The sequence below is a fragment of the Patagioenas fasciata genome, chromosome 1, assembly GCF_037038585.1.
Source record: "Patagioenas fasciata isolate bPatFas1 chromosome 1, bPatFas1.hap1, whole genome shotgun sequence".
Lineage (NCBI taxonomy): Eukaryota > Metazoa > Chordata > Aves > Columbiformes > Columbidae > Patagioenas > Patagioenas fasciata.
The window spans coordinates 56642048-56667292 of NC_092520.1; the positions used below are offsets into that span (position 1 = coordinate 56642048).

The following is a 25245-nucleotide window of genomic DNA, read 5'->3' on the forward strand; positions in this document are numbered from 1 at the left end:
ATACTTAAAAGAACAGCAAATTGAGTGTTTGTTAAGAATATATTCCTAACCTAGGCAGTTAGAAAATCTCTTATGAAATGTGTCCTTTTGAAGCAACACAAAAAGTTGGTTTTGGAGGTGCCACCAAGAGGCCATCTTTAATGAGTGAACAAGGAACCACATACTATGTGACTGAAAGAAACACCAAATAATGGAACAGTGCATTTTTCAAAGTGAGTAAGAGAAATTAAGAGTGACACAGGACATCTGCAACATACACGCAGACACTAAGCAAGCATCAATGGCCCTTAGATGAAATGCAAAGGGAAGAGGCTGTCCAGTCTGATTTGACACACAACATGTGCACCAACAGGATGAATGTACATATGGGCTATCACCTGAAGCTAGAAATTAGAACTGCTGATATAATTGGGGCTTTTTTTTCCTACTAAGCAAACAACTGCACAAACTGTAAGCATAAGCGTTTTTTTCCTCTATTATAAACAGAAATTAATTATTTCAGTTTAACACTAGTCAAATGTCTATAGAATCAGATCTGCAATTTTCTGTAACCCTTAGTGAATTAGTTTCATTACCTCTGAAGCCTCTGCACAAGGTGTGACACCATGTTATCTGCAATGCCCGGACAAGCCTCTTCAGCTAAATAAATGGCCTTTCTCAGTTCTTCTATAGAATCCGTGTTACCACCACACACTTCACTCTTCTCTTTCAACTGGAAGAAAAACAGGAAGAGATACATGAATAAGATATTAATAAATATTTCTAGAAACAACATAATGCAAACGCTTGTTACGAAGTGACTGCCAGTGTTCACAGTGTCAGGATTTGACTTTCATTAGACATCCTGAAGACTTTTTCCATCCTGAGGTTGGTCTTTGCAGTAGTCATCACCATGTTGTTCATCTTCACAGGTCTTCAGTCATTGACATATCCTTTTCTGCATGCTCACCGTCAAAAATTATGACAATGTATCCCAAGAAAGATGCACTATTTACCTGTAGCTGTTCAGTTTCAAGATGTGCTGCTCATACATACTTTAGTATACATACTTCTATATCTATAGCTTATACATATACACCGCAGGTGCACTTGTGCAAGCACTGTTAGAAAAATGCTTTAAGCCTGTCAGCTCCAGCACCAGAGCACCCTGAGCACTCTCTCATCTGCCTCCAAAGCAAAGGATCCCACTATTAGCAGGAACGCAGGGCTCAGAGGGACAGTCTCAGTGCTTCATTTATGTAGGAGATGCTCTAACATACCAAGTATGGCTGGTAAAATGCTTTCTTTCTCAAAACTCACAAAAGAACATTAAAAATTTTCTGCAGGGCCTGGGCTTCCTAGGAAAGGAGTGTCATGCTACTAGTAGTAAGGGTGAATGAAGGCACGGCCTTCTTTCAGCAACTGGACTTTCCCCAAGCAGGTTGGATGTCTGCATTTACAAGTTTCTTCACGCATTTACCACAACAGCTGTTGTCAAGAGCTCCTTTGTGGCATCCTCTTAAGAAGGATAGAATCAAAGTCATTTCTTAGGAAAAAAAAAGTGAAAAAAATGTTCCAGTTGAAAGTTACCTGCTTATGAGTGCTTTTGACCAAAAAGTCTGAGTTGTTTACACAGAAGTGAAGAACAGCGAAATATTTTTCTACGTATCTCTCTACAAATTATCCAATTAATTTAAGTCATATCCCAATGCTGGACCTATAGCCAGTCTGCCTTTATGCCATTACTGCCAGTAATGAAAGCTTAGCTTAAATAAATGGAAAGTTTGTGCCACCTTCTGGAATATAATGTGGGCATGCTTAGTCTTTTGGCCCTACATTTGGCCCCTACTGGCAGAGGGGATTCTCACATGGAATAAACACGATCTCCAGAAAGCAGCAGAAAGCAGAATTAATACATCAAGATGATTTTGAGTTCACTGTAGTACAAGACATTCCAGAGGGAACAAAGTGGCAGTGAAATTCTTCGGAGATGTCCAAGCACTAAAGATTTTCTGAAGCGGACTTTCAACAGGTGTCAGGAAATACAGCTCAAGAATTGCCATCAGCATTGACGAAAGGTTTTTCTTTAAGAAGGAACTGGAGTCTTGCAAGGAAGAACTATAGGCAATAATTATTGTTCTAGTTCCACATTTAGTGATGGCTTATAGGTATGTTAGGGCACCCTCCTGAGAGGAAATTCAGTCTCAACAAAAGCAAATCAAGAGCGTGTACAAAGGCTGAGGTATGACCACAGCAGTTAGGAAGGCTCCTGCACCGTTTGGCTGCTGCTTGTGTCCTCTTTTCATTACATCCAGGATGCTCAAGAGTGAGATCTTGCATTTAAAGATTTAAAGCACAGGTAACAGGAAGAAAAAGAAAACCACATTTTCTTTTCCCAGTAATAACTAACCCTTTCTTAGTCTAAACTGGGAAGTCACAGCTTGAGGGCAAGATGTAGGAGACAACTGTGTGAACACTACAACAAAGGATGCCTCTGGATCTTCAAAAAGGAACCCAAAATGAGTCACCACATGCAGTACTCAGCCAGTGTCCTCTGATAAGGAGAAAGAAACCACATCAGGGTAAGTAACTAGTCACTGAAGATCACAATTATTTGACAAGCATGACAACTTTGTTAATTTTCAAGGTGTGTTTTGTTTTCTGTTATTTGGGGGGGAGGTGTTTTGTTTGGGGTTTGAGGTTTTGTTGTTTGCTTTTTAATTCCTTTGCTGAGGTGCACCAAGCTTCAGATTACTCACAGCAACACAGAGATGCAGGGCCCCAGAGCTGAGCAAGCCTCTTCAGCCAAGGCTCATAAATTGTATCCAAGTTCAGCTGAAGAAGGATGCAGAGCACAATCTTTCCCTGTATGATTACCTAGGGACAGCAGTTGATTATTGCACCTGTCTTCTGTGCCAAAAGCTTTGAAAGCCTCTGTGAAGACAAAAAGCTCTGAATGGCCAGCTTTGTTCTTTTTGGAGGAGTTCCATGGAATAACTCACTAATTTAGCTAGCAGTAATTCCTGAAGGTGCAGATATCCGTGGTTTGAATGCTAAACAAATGGAACACCGACAATGTAACATAAGGCTTCCTCCAGACCCCAGAGACAGTGGCCATGCCTGTAAGTAAAAGGAGACCCTGCAATGAGATCCTGAAACAGTTTGTAAAAGTTGTGGCATTTCACTAGAAATTGCATGGAAGAGGAGTCGAAAGTGCTCAATATTCTTAATGACCATCATACAAAATTTGATGATAATCCTCTGAAGCAGGACTGTATTGATTAGAACTAAATTAAGACAACATCCTACTGTAGCAGTTACAATAATTGAAATAATTACTTCAATAAATCTTCTTCCTATCAAAGATAGGGTGAGATGGAAGGGTTTTTCTCTTAAGAGTTCAATCAACATTTTAAAATAATCACATCTTCATAAATAACTGGCTTGCCCTTCGTATGATTTTTTTTTTCAAAATTCTTAAAAACAACTTGAAAAATATCAAAAATAGAGAATTCAAATGGATTTCAGTGTTCTCAACACTGAAATTCAAAAGTTAAGTCCTTGCTGATCTGGTCCACAGCCATACCCTGGAACACTGAAGAACTTGAAATTTGTAACAGATAAAATGCAGTGTTAAAAATGGAATGCTGCAATCCAAACATTAACATATGTTTTTATTTTTTGTGTTTATTGCTGTAGGCTAGCATGGTTGATGTTGCTACCATGCATATGAAGTATTAGAAGCAAACCAAAGATCTCAAAAGCAGACATGCATGAAAGCAAAGGGTACAGCTAAAACTGTAACGTATCAAGTTCCAAATGGGTTGTAGAAAACTTACATGTCATTCACCATGTTTTTCACATTTTCAGAGACATAAATCCTGGAATTGTTAAGTTTTAAAGCAGTAACTTACCTCTGCAAATAAAGGGGATATAACCGTAGACAGGCATTGGGAAAGAGGCCTCTTTGGAATATCCTTTTCCTTTAAAGAAAACAAAAATCTGACCAATTTTATTTGTGCAAAAAAGCATCCTCATTGTATTGTTTCTAATTAAAGAGAAAAATAGTTCCAACATGCTACCCTTTATGAAAAAACTGTTTCTATGTATATACAAATAAGTAAAATGTTCTACAACAGACTATTTCAAAGCACTCTGGAAAATGGAGGCTGAATTAAAATTTAAGACAGCGGCACCTCAAATACACGCAAAATTAAAAAAAAATTAAAACTTATAAATAATAATAATTGTTTTTAAAAAACATACAATCAAAGAACCCACAATCCTACTGAGCATGTACTAAATCATAGACTTGCTAATATTTACTGGGTTCCTCCCACATGATACGATATTCTTCTATTTCTCCAGTTCTGATAGGCGCGCACACACAGAATTTTCAGAGCCAGGGTAGCAACCACCTGCCCTGGCCACAGAGGCTGAACAAAATATAATGGAACAGCTCCTGTACATCTCTTATTCTTGCTTGTTTGGACACATGCACTTTCTATTCTTTGCTACGTTGTAGTCTTTTTTTCCTAAAGGACCAGAATGCCTTCCCCAAAACCCCAGCTAGCTTTTTGCAATAGTGGTTTAAGTTTACCTCACAGAAGGAAGATTTTTTTTTTTAATAAAATACTGCCTGGTCTTCCTCCAGTGGTAATATTTCACCAACTGCAGAAATATTTTGGCACATATTTCACAAGCTACAGCAAAAGGACACATTTACAGAATACCCAAACTTCAGGACTTACTCAAAACACTTTGTGAAAGTCAACTGTAGAATATAAATTTTTAGCAAACTTCTAGAAGTTTTACAATTTAAATGCTTTTAAAGTTATAATCCCACTAAATTATTAAATCTCTTTGTATAATACAGGCAATATTTTGAGCACCTTATTTCTTTGCAACTCCAAAGGCTGGGCTGCTCCATTCTCTAGATTCTTGGGGTCTTTTTCTCTTATTGTAAAGATCCACTCTTCTGAATCACTCCCACCTGAAGCCTGACCATCTGGTTCACTTTAAGAGAGAAAAAAGAAAAAAAAAAAAAGAAAAAAAAGTTTTATTGCCTACACCTTATTGTCCATGTTCATTCAATATATAAACACAAGTATGAAAAGTAATTTACTAATTTAAATTATCAATAATTTAAAAAATGAAACCAATATACTTCACTAAATGTTAAATTGACTTCAAAAAGAAAGAGAGGCATTACAGATTGAAAACATTTCCCAAGTTACATACATAAGTACCATGAAGTCTTTTATTGCTATCTGAAAACTAAAACACTAGCTTAGAATACCTTTGAGCCAGACAGTTCATACCCAGCCCATTAGCAAGGTAAATTTCCCACCCCAAAAAACTGGCTAAAACAGTACAGATACAACATGTCTTTAATGAACTACACCACCATAAATCAATCATTTTTTGTGGATGGCATAGTAAGTTAAAAGAACAAAAATATGTATGCAGATACTAATTAGTCACTGCATCACATTTTCCCTTTCACTACCATAAATATAAATATCCTTCTCCAAGTTCATATCAAAAAGCATGTGACCAGTGTAAGAAAATTCTCCAAGATTTCTGCTAGAAGTCACACAGAACTACTGACTGTCACTGAAAGAGGCAGGTCTACCTTCTTTGTATAAATTAGCTCTAGCAAGTTGATCTAACAGAAAAATATTTACTGATTTGGAAAGTTAGTATTCCAGCTTGCCAAATAAACTCACCCTTTTATCACATCTAATACAGGCGCTGCTATGGAAGCAGAGGAGGGGAAAGTAGGCTTAAACATAATGTTCAATTGTTTCACAAGCCCTCAATAATCATTCTAGTTCCACTACTCTCCTATGCCAAGCCACCAAAACTGGTTTGATATTCCACAGGAACAATGAACTGTAACCTCAAAGTTCAGTTACTAACTGACTTGGGACCAGTTTTAGGACGAGTAATTTACCTTCCAAATCAGACCTGGTTTTGGGCTGGAACTGTGATCACTGGAAGGCATGAAATAACAAATATACAGCTGCAATGGCTGTCAGGAAATCATAACCAGCCTGATGACTGCCATTAGCACACAGACAAACTGCGAAGAATAGTTGTGTTTTCTTATTATGAGGAGTTTAACCCATTTGTGAACAAATGGTGGCAATCTCTTGATTTTCAAAAGCGTGTAATCTGATGATACTCACTATTTTCAAAATTACTTACAGACTAACGAAATTAACTTTTTAGCTGAGGTGTAACTATTTGTAACATGGTTTCCTAAGGAAATCAACTCATGAACCTATTGAACAGCTCCATCAAAGTTTGATGGAGAGAAATAAAAATTGGAAAGGAACAAAATCTGGAAACATTTACAACGCTTCTTTTTCAGTCAATAATCTGACACTTCATGACTATCATGCTGTAATGGCACAACTTTCCTGAAAACAAAATCAAAAGCCAAAAATCACAAACCAAAAAGACACACACAAAAAACCCCACACCTCTCATTAAAAAAACAAAAAAGGTAATATGGTTTGTATCCCAAAACTCCCCTCCTTAAGAGGCCAGGTGCACACACAGGATGGTGCCTATGCACACTGCTACCTGGCCATGCAGGGTAAAGCCCACCTTCTGCTTGCACAATAGGAGTAACAGTTGGCTATATGGCTAGGAAGGACCCTAAACCCTACATAAAAGAGAAGGTAGCACAGAATGGGCCTGAAAAATTGTTCTTGCTGACTTATTTGCATGAAATCCCTTGCAACACTAAAATCAAGACTTCATCAGTTTACCAAGGCTGCTAAGCTGAAAAGCTGTAAATAACAGAACACAGGAATACACATGCTGAAAAGAACTATTTCGCTCTTTTTTTGCAAAGGATAGTTTACAAATTCATCAGACTTACATATCTGAGTCATCAGAACTGGAGTCATCGTGACTTTGTTCAGACTTCCATCTCTTGTGCCTATCAATAAGGTCAGTCAGGTAGGAAGTTTTCTTTGAGTTTCGTAAAATAAATTTGTGTTTTAAGAGCTCTTTTGCAGTAGGTCTCTTAAAAAAAAAAAAAATAATAATAATTTTACTATGTTTGAGAGTGTTAAGTGACTCAATATAAAGATTAAGAAATCCAGACTTCGGTCTTGATACAAGTGAGATTTTAAAATATATTTAAGTATATTTAAATGTATATTTTAGTATCTTAAAAAAATATGCTGGTGAATATGTTGCCCCGTATTAGAAAAGCTGAACTGCACATATTCATGTAATTCATGTAAACCAGTCAAGTTCTTTACTATATACTGACAAACAGATGAAACTCACAAAGCTTGGGTCCTTGTTTAAGCAGGCCTCGACAAATTCTTTGAGGGATTTACTGAAGTTTCCTTCCAGCGTTGGTGGATTGTTCTTAGGAATGAGGAATAAAACCTTCATTGGATGTAATTCTGAATGAGGTGGCTCTCCTTTTGCAAGTTCTATGGCTGTTATGCCTAATGACCAGATATCTGCCTGTAAGAAACAATGTTTTTAAGATTAGGATAGAGAGAGAAAAGAAGCAGTGCTGCTTGCAAAGGTAGACTTTAAACCTTTACTGTAAATCATTTCATATGTAAATTGTTCTTGTTACAATAACATGATCCGTTTTATGTGTCTAAGCACATAAAATACAGTACACCATGTTCCTTGGTTGATTTTAGTCTACAGCATAAAGCACTTCTACTTACTAGAGTTTTAAAACTTTTTGAAATCAATGCTATTGCATCAGTAGTTACAACTGATCTTGAAACACAACTATTTTTAAACAGTAACAGTACAGTTGTTATAAACTAGCTTTCTATCCACCATACTCAAGTACATTATGTAAATATGGGGCATGCCTCAAATATTGGCATAAATTAAAATGTTATAACATGCACAAATTTTTTCCTCAACCAGCATCAGCTAGTACAATCATCAGAAATCTAATACATTAGAATACGTTTTTCCTGGGGTTTCTTATTCTCAGACTAGAGCAATGCAGTATTATTTAACTGTAAATGTCAAGAATTTTCTCCAAGTAGTTTCTGAAATATCAACAGCACTTCTCTACTTCATTTGCTTTATAGACCTTTTCATGTGAATCATGTCTTGTAGGCCAAGAAGGCCTAATCTCAATCAAACTTCTCTAAGTCATGCCTGGGTAAAACACAGATCCAAAGACTCACTGCCAAGTTAGAGGGACAAATCAAGTAATGCAGCAGAGACCAGTGCTAGATCAGTTACCATTTAATTTCATCAATGAGTTCTGTTCACATTGTTACTGGACACCTCAATACATGTGCTGGTCTTCTGGAGGAATATTATTTCTAACTCATACAGGACTACAGGCTGAAAGCTGCAATGTCTGCATCCATTCCACTGTCACAGCTATGTTGCATGACTAAAAACAAGCTGCTTCTTCCTTGTTCAGACAGTATTCTATTGTTAAGAGCTTAGTTATTTAATTTTGCAAGTTAAGCATGGAAAAAAAAATGTGAGCCAATCAGCATACCATCAAATTTATGAAATTACGTTTTGTTAACCTATGTACAGAAGAGCTATCTTGCACAGAGGATTACACAAATAGATGAGCTCTGAGTTTCATTTATCTTAATAGTAGCATTAGCAGCTAAACTCTCCTCAAGTCTGGGTATAACTGTGAGTAACTTCCCTCTAGCAAGAAAGCTTTTCTTGGTTATGAAAGAAAAGTGTCACCTGCAATGAGTCTTTGTGTTGACAACTGAGCATTATTATTTCCCTTTTATTCTGAATTTCAGTTTCTCAAGAGGAATGTGTTAAAGCCATATAAATGGATAGATCTTCTGCCAGACTTTCAGCCACAGATGGATCAGGTGCAGATATAAATACAAAAATCAAATTTATCTGTTTACATGTGCACAGATATCCGCATGCAGACACATATATATATAAAAATACTTCTGCTTTTTCCTCATATATTTATAACTTTCTACTGCTACAGTGACCTTCTTCCACAAAAATGAACTAAAAAGTCCAACAAACTTCAACTGCACACTGAACTCTGAAGTCCAAGATGGGTTTTAGAGGCCCATTCCTGTTGGAAGCATCAAGAATAAAACCCACAAATTTCTCTGGAATTATAATCTCTCCTTTCACAGGTAAGAAAGGATTTCAAAACAGGAATGTGAGTACTGATTGCACGTGTATCCAGCTAGACATTTCTAGGATGCGCTTGTCTGCCCCAATGGGGAGGAAGAAGTATGACCTTAAGAAGTGACAGCACTATATCATTACTAAGCTTTACTACATGTTATGATTTTTACAGTTTCAAATCTTGAACAAAAAACATTCTTCCAACTTCAGAGGAGAGTCAGCAAATCACCGGTCACTACTATTTATTGCAGTACTGTTATAAGTCTTTCCTCTTCCATTCTAATGAGTAAAATTTAGTCTGGCTTTGAAGTTCTTTGAAGTCAAAGAAAACAGGCTAAGAGGAAAAAGTTTTAAAATTAAATATTTATTTTTCTATTAGAATTCATAGAGTAGAAAGGACAGAGAACTAGATACGGGAAAATTGAAGAAGATAAGAAAAGATGTTGACTTTCAGATAAGGAAAGGAATGAAAACATGATAACGACTATTGCCAAAATAACAGATATTAGAAAGAAAGGAAAGATCCTGTGCGGACATTATATCAAAGAACAAATAGCTTGGAGAGAAGGAAATAAATGGTATGGAAAAAGATAAAAAAGTTTAAAAAATAGGTAGTAGTCATATTTTGGCATTTTACTATTTCACAGAATCACTGAATGTTAGGGATTGGAAGGGACCTCAAAAGATCATCCAGTCCAATCCCCCTGCCGGAGCAGGAACACCTAGATGAGGTTACACAGGAAGGTGTCCAGGCAGGTTTTGAATGTCTTCAGAGTAGGAGACTCCACAACCCCCCCGGGCAGCCTGTTCCAGTGTTCTGATACCCTTACTGAGAAGTTTCTTCTCAAATTTAAGTGGAACTCCCCATGGCAGCTGTAGCAGGTAGATTTTATCACTCCCATGGGTTACTTGGACTTTAAAAATAAACTAAGAGGGAAAATGAAAAATAAAGTTGAAATTTTTGCTATCACGTATGCCTCTCAGATTAGCTACTGACCACATTAAAATGCAAATTTTACAGCTGACTTATCCTCTTCCACAAGCCATCTGGAAATCCTGTGTTCTCAGATACATCAGTCTGAACTATTATATACAAAAGCCTGATAGAAGCTGTTGAAATTTTAATATCTATGTCAAAAATCACATATCTTGATTATTTTTAGGCAATAAAGAAAACTATTGGAATGCCTTGTAAATATACCTTGCAATAATATGGTCTGAGAATGACTAACAGAAATATCTCAAGGACACAAATAGTTTGGGAATGGGCAAATTCTGTACACCAATTAAGGAATACACAGCTTACATTTGCATAAAGCAGTCCAAAAAATCCTCATGTAATCTTGAGAAGACAGTATATGGAACATAACTGGGACTTGGTTTACCATTGGTAAGTTTCGCTTTTTTTTTAAAGTATGCAATTTGTCAAATCCTGAATTAAAACAGCATTTTTCAAAAACACAGACATGTTTTATCTATTAAAAAAAAAAAAAACCCAACACTTAATACCTTAACAAAAGATAAAATATATTATATACACACATTCCCATAACATGCATTGGGGGAGCGGGGAGAGACAATTCAAAATCAACATCTTATGTAAAGTATTTATTACTTTTACACAGTCTTAAAACATAAACTCAAATGTTTCAATATTATAAAGTAATGCAAAGAGAATAAAGATACACTGTTTTAACCAAAGGTATTTTAAGTGCTTCACACAAGCAAATTCCTTTAAAACGTGTCTCTTCAAATCTGAAATCTGTGTTTGACTGGATGGTTAACTCAGAAGCATATCTAAATTCAGAGTAGGTGTAACATATCTTAATATCCAAAAGTGCTTAAAGTGGAAATCACTATACTGGAATAATAGTTCTTACATGAGTTCTGTTGATAATACAGTGTAAGCCATGGTCAGGAAATCCACCAACTGCCTGTATTATTAAGACACGCGATAACGGTGCTTTATAGCAATAAACAGCAATGCTAGAGTTCAGGTCGGATCTGCCCTCCTTTAGTCTGGCTAGTATTATAATTTTAGGTCATTACTTAGGTTTTGCTTGTTTTGCAGTGTTGTGTTATTTCAGCAGTCAGCATGAGCAAAGAGATTAATCCAATCAGAAAAGAAGCAATAAATAGTTTAACACTTGGTGTGAGGCATACAGTAAATGAGGAAAGAAGCAGATGAACTGTGCCCAAGAGAATGTTACAGAGCACTTTCAAGGATTTGTTGGGAACCCATGAGCACGTGCGAAATAAGAGGATTCGACAGACCAAAGAACAAAACTGGGTAACACAACAACTACATAATGGAAATTGCTTGCACCTCACTGGGAGTATGCTATGAAGAGGACAGCCCTGCCTAACACTTCTCAAGCATGCCCAGTTTATGGAAGGAAAATGAGGTTAGCTTTGGATGTCTGTGTTTTCACACATGCATAAGACTATGTTAAAATAAACTGGCCTTCTCAAGTGATTGTTGTGCAACAACAGCAAAACTATTGTCTGTACAATTTAGTCTGATCCCTAAGTGCCAAAAGGCTCACAGACACAAGTGAGTATCTCTAGTTCATTCAGAACTTGAGCTCTGGCCTTCTAGGGAACTGATCAAGTATCCAAGACCTTTATATGTCCACAATGACACTGTAGACTGAAACAGCTGGAATTCAAAACCTGAGGACAGAACCATGCTTTGTCCAAGTGAAAACCATTCCCAGAAGCCAAACCTCAAAAAAACCCCAATCACCAGAACAACAAAAACCACCATCCACAACAAAAATGGTTTACTCAACCTTCAGATTGGGAATCTGGGGTAATTTAACCTTCTAGAGGCTCTACAGAACTCTGCTAGTTATTTTTAAATAGCCTCTCTACAGAAAGATAACAAATAGGGAAGGAGGTAATACTACAAACAATCTAGGCCAGAGTCAGTATCAGTGAGCTCCTGACATGGATGAGGCTGGAAAGAAACAGGTCAAACCTGTCTCATTGCAAGGAGATGCGACTAATCAACAAATCCCTACAAGGAATCAGAGCAGATGGGCAAGAAAGATAAGTTCAGGGAAGAACATAAGGAATGACTGTTAATTATCATAAAGAAAGCTGATCTTATTTTAACACAAGTGGGACTTGTGGGTGACCTTTATTTTAGATATACAGCTGCACCAGTGGGTCACCAGGTTGTGCAAATAGCCTCCCCCAATGTAATCAGTAGAGCACTGTCTTGCCAAGCTAGCCAGACCAGCATGGGGGAAGGGGAACGGAGAGGCAGTAAGGAGGTGTACATGTAGCTCAGCCTAACAGAAGTGTAAAAACCAAATAACCAACAAAATGAACTTTGAAAAGAGCAATCGGCTTGAGCTGGCTTCAATGTACACATTCTTCCTCAGCAACTGGGGACACCCAGTGCCGTGATGGTGAGCATATGTAGACCAGTAATGGGAATCAGATTTCTATTGTGATCCAAATGTGTATTAAAATTTATAATATTGTACTTGTGTTGTTATTTCAGTACACTGCTGTACCATGCTGGTAGATCAAAATCCTGTGTAGTGTAAATATCTACAAATAAGCCAATTTGATATTAAATCCTCCCTGTACGGCATATCTAAAAGAACATGTTCAGACAGTAGTATAGACCTATGCAGCACATTCTTCCACAGATGAATAACAGCACTTTCAAACACACTTTCACACCCATCAAATCCATATTCTTCAACAGTGTTGCTGACTATTATTTTCTAAAACCAAGTGGAAGCATATTACCATTTTGTATATATTTGTTCTCTTCTACTTTTAAACAACTATGAAAAAAACTTATCAAGAGAGCAGGATAAAAAAAATGACAGGAGGTACTTGTCCATATTGTAGTATTTCTTGCCATCTGGATGGCAAGGAAACTTAAGGCTTGGATACAACTTAGGAAAGATTGTCTCATTGCCAACAGTTTTTAGCTGCCAACATACACCTACCTAGACACAGCCAAAGTTATTCGCTATATTCTGAAGACCAGCCTATGCAATTCAAGTTTAAAACGAAGGGACATTGATTAATGCCTTGAAATATCTTACCTTTGAGTCATATGCTGATTGCTTTATTACTTCAGGTGCCATCCAAAATGGTGTTCCCACAAAGGTATTTCTCTTTATCTGCGTATCTGTTAGTTGTCCTGCTACTCCAAAATCTGCTAGTTTTACTTCTCCTTGTTCAGATAGCAATACATTAGCAGCTGGAAGAAAGAGGAGGAAATAACGGAAGTTAAAACATTTGATACTGTAAGGGTGTTCACTTATACTGCATGAGCTTTTCTAATATTATTACAATACAAACAAAAACCAAATTACCTTTAATATCTCTGTGGATTTTCTTCTCTGAATGCAAGTAATCGAGTCCTTTGAGTATTTCCCTCAATATTGTAGCAATCTGGGTTTCATCAAGTGAGCCAGGTTCTAACTAGGAGACACAAGAAATATTTTATATATGTGTGTGTGTGTAGACATATATATTAAAAAAGGAGAAACAGAGAGAAATAACACTGTGACTATAAAAAGAACTGCTCCTTCTGTCACACCTCAAAACTTCCTATTTGCTGACTTTGTAACATGAGATACAACCCAGAATACTCTCTTAAAAAAAAGATAGTTCTAAACTAAGTGGCCTTACGAACAACAGGCAAAGAAATACTTGATTTATCTAAAACCCTTTGAAAAGTTTGATGAAGGCTCCATAAAGAGACAGCTTCAAGTTACTGCTTTGTGGTCAGGTCATATGTACACTGCCAAATCTAGGAATCCAATGATTAAAATTACACTGAACTTACATGTGCAACTCCACAGGCCCTATATGGACCCAAATCTCAAAGTCTGAGAAAGAAACCATCCACATATCCTACGACTCTATGCTGCATGGGATTTGGTGAAGCTCCCTAAAACACAATTCAAACTGCTAGGCTAACAGAGCATTGCATATTAAAAAAAGTTTACTTTTTGCATATAAAACCCAAGGTATAAATCTGCAAATTGTTCAAATCAAAGGTTCCCAGTAATTTAACCCTTATGAGAAGAAACAGCAGTGGCAGAACTCAGAGCTCACTACATCTGATATAAATTCTGAAAGTGAGCATGCCACCAACTCTAAAGGGATAGAGAAAAGAGGGTATCATTACCCAGATAGGCTTCTTAACCAATAAGGGCATTTCGGGAGAGACACTGAAACTTTAAGGACAACAATAAATATTGGAAATATTCCAGTAGTCTAGTTTACTCCATAAAAGCAATCAAAAACTTTTCTCTCCGAAGCTTCACTCTGTGCGAAAGCAACTATTTCAGATAAAAATTAGAATATTACACCCCTCAGAAATTCTCAGCTAATATGTAGGAACAGAGGTAAGATTTCAGATGATGCAGACAAATTCATTTTACCTTTGTAGCTGTACCTACAATATTTTTTTTGCTTTTCTTTAGCTTTAATAATCTACACAATATTGGCAGCCCCTGAAACCAATAGAGACATTCTAAGGGCTTTGCTCCGACTAGGCTGCGAGCGCCAGTTCAACTTGGCAACATCATACAGCACATCTACTGGGGGAAAAACTTGTCAGATGTCGGCTCCCCTTAGCAAGGAGGAAGTTAGTGAAAACAGACTAAGGTTGAAAATATTAGTGCTTGTACCTCAGCCATAAATCTAAATTATACTCAAAGTTGAACCACAATGCACATGTAATTGTATTAAATGTACTTCCTCTTGCAAGGCGTGATTTTCAAAAAAGCCAGTGAATATTCAAGTATAGAAAACACCAGGCTAACGTGACATGTACGCACTTTGAACATGGAATTCAAGGTTCCCATTCAGTCTTGCCTCAAGTACAGAAACATGATAAGGTGTGTCAGTTGTCCTACTAGATTCCAGTTGAGAACCATAATGTGCATTTTAGAACTTAGAAAACATGCAGCAGAACATACATTGAAAATGAAGCACACCCATGATGCGTCACATACACGTACATCACTATTTCAGTTCTGTGGTGCAATTTCTTCAATAACATTTTAGGATGAGACCAAAGACTTTGTATTATTGTGAGGCAACAAAATTATGGCATAAACATGTGGTTATCACACAACTGAAATGTGTGCAATTAAAAAAGAAATACAAGAAAATATTTTTTTTTCTGCTGTTTATACCTTCTTGAAGTACAAAGTAATAATTAATTTATAAAAGTAAACCCAGTTTCTAATCACACTTCTGTCAGAAAAAAAAATATCACAACAATAAACAAACGTAACTTTATGGGGAACATTCTCCATTTCTACACAACCACAGAACTCCTTTGAACAAGATGAGTAAACCAAAGACATAAATGAGTTCTAAAAGGTAGTTACAACTAAAATATGGTAGCACATTTCCACATTTATCCTCCCCTCATGTCCAGTGGATGTCACCAGCAGAATTGCTCTACACTTTCACTTTTCCTCAAACATTGCCCCAGATGAGAACAGCAAACGATGCTTCAGAGACATTCTGTCTCAATTGGTATGACAATTTTCACATACTTAAAATATCCAATTTTATTTCTATAATAGTTATTTTTTTAAATCCACAATAAATATAAGAGGTGTGATTTTTTTTTTTTTCCCAATAGCCAAGGTGAATGGATAGCATCCAGTCACAGAAAATATAATCTGCAAGTGAACCTTTTGAGTTGTGATTCAAAACTGGGTACTCTGTTCCAGGTGCAAAATCTGGCACTCGCTCTTGTTAAATTTCATATGGTTGGCAATTGCCCAGCTCTCTAGTCTATCCAGATCTCTCTGTAAGGTCTCTCTAGCCTCAAGAGAGTCCACAGCTCCTCCTATGTATTTTTTAATACCAGCCTAAATTGTGTTTCTGTCTATTTAGACCTCAGTGAGACTTCGAACAGGGAACCTTTTGTTTGTTTCTTTGGGGGTGGTGCTGGTGGGGAAAATACATTAAAAGGTATACACTAGGAAGAGTGTGGTGGCAGAATTGAGAGACAAGAAAAACTATTTTCAGCCACTAGTGCTCTCTGCCTGACTAAAGATTAGCATTCCAAGATGTTTATATCCTGCTTCCAATATTATGTTGCTTAGTCTCCTTCCACCTATACAAACAATCAGTCTTGCCTCATGGAAAATAACCTTTTCCTGGCATTGACAAATATTTTTTCCCCCTACTAGAAGCAAACATTGTCATGGCCAAATGACATATTATAGTTCCCCGAATTATAAGATAAGAAAATAATTATGTGAGGTAAAATAACAGAAGTCATATATAATTTACTTACTAGATCAAGGGCAGAGCCTCCACCCAGGTATTCCATTATTATCCATAATTTCGTATCCTGCAAAACAAAAACAACAACAAAAATGTATTGTTAAAAAAAAAAGCAGTTATTAAGTTAATGGGACTTGCTCCATTATTTTGCTGAAAAAAGAATCTACAGTTTGGAAACACCACTGATGTTTAGCTGTTCCTCAAAATATCTTTGGATTATTTTTTAAGATATATTATTTTTAAGCCCATCCGAAAAGGAATTAATTTAGTCTGCTACAAGCTATTTTCACAATTGTGTTGTGTTCAAGAAAGTTTAATCCTGTTCCTCTACATCTACCAATGGGCAAGAGCACAGATATTAGGAGTTCATTACTTTCAAAGAATTGATGCATACTCTTAATGCCACACTCAAGCTCATTCCATGGTACCTCTTTTTTGTACTGATGCTAACACTATTAGAATACGGACAGTATCCAGGGAAGGAGCAGCTTCTCTTTAATCCCTACCAAGGAGTCAAGTAGCAGAAGTAAGCCTCTTGCTTTTTTGCCGATAAGAACTGGACAAGTATTCTGGAACTCTGAATTCACCAGCATATTAACTCCCAAACACCACCCACCTAGTTGTTCTTATCAAGCTCCTTAGTATATTTTGCAAAAGTATCTTCTGAGACAAGAAAGAGACAGACAGGGACCATTCAATGAAAATAGAGGAGAATAAACTTACATTTTAAAACTCTGATTATAGACATTCAGAATACCAAATAATAATTACACTACATAAAATACACTTCCTTTCCGTAGAAAAAAATGTTTTCTTTTGTTGATAATCTTTATTTGTACGGATATTCCAAAATATTTTCTTTAATAAGACTGACTCCTGTCTGGGTTGAAAGTAATCTAAAATCTATTCTTTGCATCCCTGCACTGTTTCATTTTCTTAAACAGGCATCTATCTTTCTCTAATCTAAGGAAGAATATCAGTAACTTTTCTCCACTAATATTTACACATTCAACATATATTATAGAATTTTGGACAACTGTGCTCAAGAAAGTCAAAAAAAAACCCCTAGTAATAAAGATTATTTAAGAGGACTATAGGAATTTGGTAGGCTTAGATAGTAAAATAAAAGTTAATAAAACAAACAAACAAAAAAATAAATCAGGCTACTATGTTCTCAAGGGAAAGTTTGATACATGTTATAAGAATGTTTAACTCAAGATATACAATACACTGTGCTAGGAGGGAGACTGGACCCAGTCATTTATTTATGCTGTTTACAGCATCTTATTCCCAAATACACTAAGAAAAGCAGCTAGTTCACCTGCTTGCAGTACCAGCTTTGAAACATGTTTTAAAGCAAGGCCATAAATCTACTAGATAGATATTTAAATAAAATTGCTGCATGGAACATATTGGATTTTGTTTTGGTTTTTATGATTATCAAGTTATAATACGGTTTGTTAGTTTTAACTTTATGTACCAAACATTCACAAGACTTGTAGTGTAAAGATGTAGGGGTCTCTCTGAGCAGGGAGCACATAAATAGCAACAATATTCATTTACTTGATTCTGCAAAATAAAACAACATAAAAACAACAGCTCACAGCCAGGGCAGGTAAGACTCTGAATACTCATCTATAAAGATGGATTGAAATGTACTGCAGAACATAACTTTCTCTAAATCCCCTGAGAGATTAGAAAATTTTAGCCCTTAGTATGCATTTAAGCATTTTAGTCATTATTATAGCTGTAGTTTTGTCTGCACCTGTCCTCTCTGTGGTCTCAGAACACATCTTTTGAAGGTAAATGTACACAGCCCTTCCCACCTATCTCCAGTTCCACAAACTGTACTATTTTTAGGTAAGCCGCTGGGATTAGAGTTCTTTTACCATCCACTATCTTTAACACACAGATCCAGCTAAATTTAGGTACATTTCTTCAGGAATCAACTAATAGTATTTGACAAACACAGATTTTTAAGAGTCAGAACCAATTTTTTTAGGGAGAAAAAGTCATTTTAAAATATAGTCTTAGTATCTACATAGAGAATTTTGATAATGCTTACTTTCTACAGACACCACAGAAATTTCAAGAATTGCAGGTCATCTTGGAAGAGTCCCTTATAGTACTGAAATATTTGCTTTGCTGCTAAGAGTTTCTCAGGTTTTGCCTGTCCCTTTCAAGGCTCCATGTCCTAACAGCTCCAGAACAATTTCATCTTCAGAAATATTCCTAAATTCAATCAAAATTTTATATACATATTTTGCTTCAGCCTGGTAACATGTTTTTTAAAGCTGCATGAAATTGCCTAAATATTCAAATTCTGTGTGCCTGCAAAGTTAACATTTAATTTTAACAGTAATTTTAACACAAACATGTCAACTATATGACTACTTTTTTATTCAATGGAAATGCCTGAGTGGGAAAAAACAAGGTAAAGGAAAGTCCTTGATATTCTCAAAACAAACAAACAAAAAAAATCCAACCCAAACCACAAACCACAACAAGAAGTAAATAAGACATGCATCTTCCCTTTCCTATCATCTCAATTACCTCATGGATTTAAAGAGCCAACAACCTGAAATAAGATACAATTTCCCAAAAGAGAAATTATCCATAATACTAGATACTAAATTCTCCAGTAGAAAATTAGAAATTAGACGTAGCAGTAAATAACTACTTAAAAAAAAAAATACTATTTTAATTACATAGTTACGCAATCATGTAACACAATTATACAACTAAAAATTACACAATTCATAGTCTTTTTAAATAATCATTTGCCCTTTTCAATTCCTTTCCTGGTTTGCTCAATCTTTGCTCCTGAAACTTTCATCTTGAACTGCCTGGGGCCAGATGTCTGAATTTAAAATATAAAAGCCAGTGACTCAGTAAACTCAGTAATACTACATTTTAAAACAAGTTAAGTATGGAAATGCAGCTGGGGAACAAACATAACTGTATCTGTATCACAGTGTGAAGCTAAGCAATAGCAATCTATCACAATTATGCATCTTTGTATCTGTAGCCCTAGACTCAAAGTGATTTTTAATTCCCTATGGTTCTCCCTCCCCCTTGCCACATCAATATTTACTCAATTTCATGGATGTTTGAGGTTTTTTAAAGTTTTCATCATTCATATGAAGTCTCTGAACAGATCTAATTACTACTGTAGTGAATCTAACTATCAGCTTTAACTAATTCTTGCTGGAAATTTTTTTTAGCTTTCTTATTTAAAAATCAGCATAAATTGCTTAGCAAGGAAATGCAAATAAATGCTTTCAGTCAAACAGTTTTAATTAATTGCTTAATACATATTCTTATGTATTATGTAAGGTCTTACTGACCTTAGAGTCAGTAACCTACATAAACTTACTTTGTGCGGTGTAACAACACAAGGCAAGTAGAGCACCACTATCAATTGACGTTGGCATCACCAGAGCAACGTGCCTCTCTCTTTCCTTCCTTTCAGAATATCTCTGGCACACATCACATTCTCTAACACCTACTGTCACTTTCCTTCTTAAAGCTGCCCAAGTTCTTTTTTTGCTTGTACTTCTCATGTTGCTCTGTATATATTCCCCACTTTTCCTCTCAAACAGAACACCAAAGCCACTACATTTTCTTCTATAGCCTGGATCAATATTAAATATTACACATAATCATTTATATTTTCAAGAAGATTATATACTTATATACAAAGACTAGCAACATTAAATGCTCCACTTTAAGCTCTGAGATAAGATCACTTTTCTTCTTTTAAGCGTCAGTCAAAACACAGCACTGAATCTTCTTCCAAACACAGTGAAGCCATATCGAGTCATCAATCCAAATTTAGGATTATTATATCTCTATAAACATATATGAGCACATTCATAAGAGCACATGGAACATTTCTTTTTTCACAGCAGGAACAAGAGGGTTTCCTCTAATGCCATGAAACTGAGGAAAGGAACAGCTTTCAAAAGTAAAAAAGCAGCTCAGTTACAGAAAGGCAGTGTTTCTGTAAATTCTTTCCAAACTAGTTTGCTCTTCTTGAGGTCTGACTTCTGATTTTAATTCTGGAACTACACAAAAACCTTACAACAGCAGCTTTACCTCTAATGAGGTATTCTTCATTAAGTCACTGTTATACCATGGAAGTATTGTAAAATAAGTGCAGTTACAGCACGTAAAAGACTTCTCCTAATATGTAAAAATCAAGGACTATACACCAAAAAAGGTCCACCCAGCAAAAAACTCCTCCAGAGTCTCAGAAGCAAATTTTAACCAAAATCAGAGAACTATAGAAGACATATACAGGAATAAGTAACCAAGATTAAAACCTTTGTTTATAAGTCCTTACGAAGTTAATAAAACATCTGAATAAACATGGAGAGTCCTATCTTTAGAGATGCTTTGTATATTTTATTTTTTACATCAATAACATTTCATAGCACTGTGATATTACACAGCAGAGACAGAGTTAAAGCAATCAAGCCACATTATATATTAATGAAAATGTTACTAAAACACCTTTCTTAAGGGAAGGAGAGATTACAGAGGAAAACATAACACAGAGCCACGAAAGAGGAGGACTAGAAGGACTCAAAAGTACAAGGACCAAGTGACATGTAAAGTAACTTAGAATTTACCTTAACATCTTACATCAAGGTAGTCAGCTAATGCAATTTGAAAACAGTAGTACAACAGTAAGCGCATTTGTTTCTAAGTGAAATAAAATCTTCCCACCTGCTGTGAGAAAGATAATTTCCCACCTTAAATTTAGTGTGAGAAAGGGTATTTCCCACCTTAACTTTATGGTGTGCAATTAGTAAGCAGAATAGACAGCATTTCTAAATATTTATAAAAAGCTTGAATAGTTCTGGAGACAAGCCATATCCAAAATCCACTTAGAATCTACCTTTATGAGCACTTAAACTTACGTCAACAATCACAAGCTGGAAATTACATATTGATTGAAATAACATAATAAATTCACTAATCAAAATAAGAACTAGCTTAAGTTGATATATACACTAAATGTTTTACCATCGCTGGATTAGCAAAAAACCTGCAGTACTGAAAAACAGAAACAGAATACCTTGGATGGAACCTCAACTAATCTGAAAAGGACAAACTAGTTCCAAAACTGACAGGTATCACACAAGGTGATGTGTGATATTTTGTTTAATAAAAATATCAGTTTAACTGGTTTATATGCCAAAGTAATATGGGCAGAAAAAGAGACTTACATTTCAATATTGGTGTAAGTTTAGTATTTATGTTCATACTGATTCTCCAGCATAAGAAAGCCGATTAAAAGAACCTCGAGATACACAATGGACACAACAGGATAACCTCTCTAAATTGCACTCCTGTTACAGATTGTTATCATTCCTCATAGAGATTTATCTTCTGTTAACTTTGTATATTAAAAAAAAAAAAAAATACACCTAAGAAAGTTTGACAGCTGTAGTAACCAGAAACTTCCCAAATACTTGCACACTGATTCTTAGATGTCTGACTTCAAAAACATGATGCAAAGATCATGGAACTCGTCTTCTGTACCTATTTTAAGCAAACTTGCCTCCCCATTTTGGGAGGAAAGAAGGATTTTTTCTGGATTTTGTCTCTCTTGTTGTTTTTAACCATTGTGTCTGAAGCCCACACTGCGTGATAAAGCCACCAGGTGGCAGAATCACATAACGTCAAGGATGGTGTCTCACCCACCACTCCCGACCCCTGACCCGGCAACGAAAAAGGTCCAGCCCCAAAAGATGCTGCGCAACCCACCCAACACAGAGCACAAAACCACTTGTCTAAATGAACCTGAAAGTATGTAGCACTCCAACAACCTTCACAAAAAGAGGAAGAAATTATTAACCAAAGAGAAATACACATTAGGGAATATAATTGCTCATGTATCTGAATTCTTCAACATGTTTTCCTTTCCCCACAATCAACTCCAGCTCCAGGCACTGTTTTTATTAATTCACCATCTCCTTTGAACAACAAGTCACAAGAGCAGTCACTGTCTTGTTATACATAATGAAGAATAGGCACACACTGGCATTTGAGTTTTCATTATTTATTAACTCATGTGGACATCTGTGAGTTTATGCGCACAGATAAGATACAGACTGACAAAAACAAAGTTTTGTAGGATGCCATAAATAAGGCATTGAGGCAGTGACAGAAAACGGCATTTATGTATTTGTGGTTCTTGCCCCTCTTAGACAAGCTAAAATTTTTCCACAACACTAAATGTTGCCAACTGTCTCAAATAGGAAAATGTGTATCAAGAAGTATAAACACTTGCAAAATATTTTAAATGCCTTTCCTCAGGAGCTTATCTTTTCATAAGAAAAAAGAATAGGTATACAAATAAATTATTATTTTAGGCTTTAGAGAAAAAGGCACCTATGAGTTGATGTATTGCCATTAGATCCTTGAAACCCATCAGGATTTGTGAACTTTCAGTTCTTAGCTGATTCTTCAATTTCTAAAGCCACAGATCAGTATTAGAACAGTTAGCATTTTCCAAAAGTGATGACTTTAACAGTACAAGTTGGCTATTACTGTGATTTAGGGAAATGCACGGTTTTGGCAAGGAATACATACAGCTCTACCTCACGGCCTCAATTCTTGTCATGTCTTGACTAGTTATAATATTTCCTATATACATTATTAGTTCAATTTCATTCTAATCAGAACTAAATTCAGCGCTGCCACGTTAACACTGCAAAATGAATAGCATACCTCTATCTGCTTTCATTCCATTCTTTCCAGTACACAATCCTTAGACAGAGAAGCAATGTCCTCCTGAACTTCAAACAGCATACACAGATGCTAGTTTGATTGCTCAATGTCATATAATAACTCTTTTGACACGACAAAAGGGATGTGACAAATGATAGAATTACTGATTGCAAGAGAAAAGTTATTTGCACTGCAGTTTCTCCAAAATTTGAACACCATAGGTAAGCAATTCTGTTAGTATAAGTAGTATATAATCAAGGACTTTCCACTGCAAATGGACAAATTGGTTCTACCACTCCATATCTAGGGTCCTTTGACTGTTTAACAGCTATCTAGGAAGGCTACAATGTTTTTACGAGCTTTTGGAGCCATCTTCACAGAAGACAAAGCCAGGAAAAAAAAAAAAAAAAACAACACACCACACAAAAAAAACTTTAAGTGCCAATTCACAGCACCTTTCTAAGACAGTATAGTTTGTTCTTCAAGGCAATCTCAGTAAGTACTACTATTTTTCTGCCATATCTGATGAACAAGAAGTTTTCTAGCCTCATTACAAGGAATAAAGAATGCCACCATCATTTCAGTATTTCCTAGGAAGCATACTGAGCTCCATCATGCAATTTCCTTCACCTGATATTTTCTTTGACAATCTATTCATCTGCTAATGTTCTTCCATCTATTTCCTCCGACTACTACAAAACATAGATTGGTGTATCATTTTATAAAGGGGGAAGCTATTTGTTTATGCCTTTACAGGTTTCATTAAATGAAAATCAAACTGTGGTATTTCCTAAAGATACTTCTTCCAGAGCACCTGAAAGTCAGATGGCATGCAAAGACAACTGGTGGCTTTGGAGAACAAGAGAAACTATTTTATGACAGTAGACGGACAGGGACACCAAGGTTGTCTTGACCACCAAAGGTATCCTCTGAATAAGTCATCCTCTCCCTCCTTCTTCCCACTCCCCCATCCTGTAACAATTAATGGTTCTCATTTTAGAGTAGACTTCAAGTACTGTCCAGTTTCTTAGAAAGGCGAAAAATTAACTGAAACACCAACAGCTGCAGGGAACTAGCCATCTTTAACCTTGGAAAGTAATATCCTACTTCGAGGTTTTGAAGCAGATGTTACAAAAAAACAGATTAAAAGAATCTATTCACCAAGAAAGTATGAGCAAAAATCTAGCCATGCTGAAATAGATCACCTGATACACCACTAAAGAGAACACTTATAATTGATTTTGCTTCTTATTATAAATGAATGATTGAATTTTACTATCAATTTGAAAGGCTCCAAAGAGAAAGAATATTGCTTTGAATACCAGCTCCATTCGGGAAAAAATGAAAAAGTAATTACTACATTCACCTTTCAAAGGAATTCTTGAAGTATTTTGCAAATTACAGAGCCTCCAAATAATATACCACTTTCTACCTATAGCTAGGTCTCCCATTTAATCAGAATGTATGTCCATTAACAGGTATTGTATTTTAGACCAGAAAGAACTCTAGCAATTTGCAGCCCTGTGGCTACTCTTTCTTGCTGAATTCCTAGAGAAATAGGTGTAAGACCAAATTTATTATTAAAAAAATAAAATAAAAAATAAAATTTTAAAAAGACACACATACAAACAAACCAAAACCAAACAAAACCACCTGCAGTTTCACTTCCACTAAAAGGCCACTCAAATTATGGAAATAAAAGGTACCTTTGTTTCCTTCTCACCTGCTCACAGGGAAGGGCTATCCATTAATAAAAATAAATTATATTTGTGATTTAGTTTGTCTTACAGGAATAGAATGAACCTAGCAAGATTTATGCAAGCTGCAATACACTACTGCTTATTTTGGCACATTCAGTGGTACCTTGCGGAGATTAAAAAAAAAGGTTAGAATAATTCCCAGAAAATGATTTGCAGTTTTCTGAAAATTTCTTTCTTTGAATTTGAATATTTGTTTTGCCTTTTTGAACACCAGAAGAAGGAGTATAGAAATAACACTTTGTGGAAAGCCTATATATTTAAAAAAAAAATGCAAATTCCTACAGTTGAGCAACATACAACATATGAAGTGTAGAAGATTATGAAAATTTCTCAATGAAAC

At 35.9% G+C, this 25245-nt stretch overlaps 1 protein-coding gene across 5 annotated transcripts in view; it reads right to left on the reverse strand.

The window, feature by feature from the left end:
* The window catches only part of STK24 (serine/threonine kinase 24), a 57584-nt gene that overhangs the window by 5532 nt on the left and 26807 nt on the right, over positions 1 to 25245 (reverse strand). For all 5 annotated transcript variants that reach the window (XM_065843634.2, XM_065843641.2, XM_065843650.2 and 2 more), the window contains 8 exons: positions 16415 to 16471; positions 13458 to 13566; positions 13185 to 13342; positions 7288 to 7473; positions 6872 to 7017; positions 4872 to 4995; positions 3894 to 3962; positions 576 to 712 (listed from right to left, as the gene is read on the reverse strand). In XM_065843634.2, the coding sequence (XP_065699706.2) occupies positions 576 to 712; positions 3894 to 3962; positions 4872 to 4995; positions 6872 to 7017; positions 7288 to 7473; positions 13185 to 13342; positions 13458 to 13566; positions 16415 to 16471 (986 nt within the window). The remainder of the gene's footprint in view (positions 1 to 575; positions 713 to 3893; positions 3963 to 4871; positions 4996 to 6871; positions 7018 to 7287; positions 7474 to 13184; positions 13343 to 13457; positions 13567 to 16414; positions 16472 to 25245) is intronic.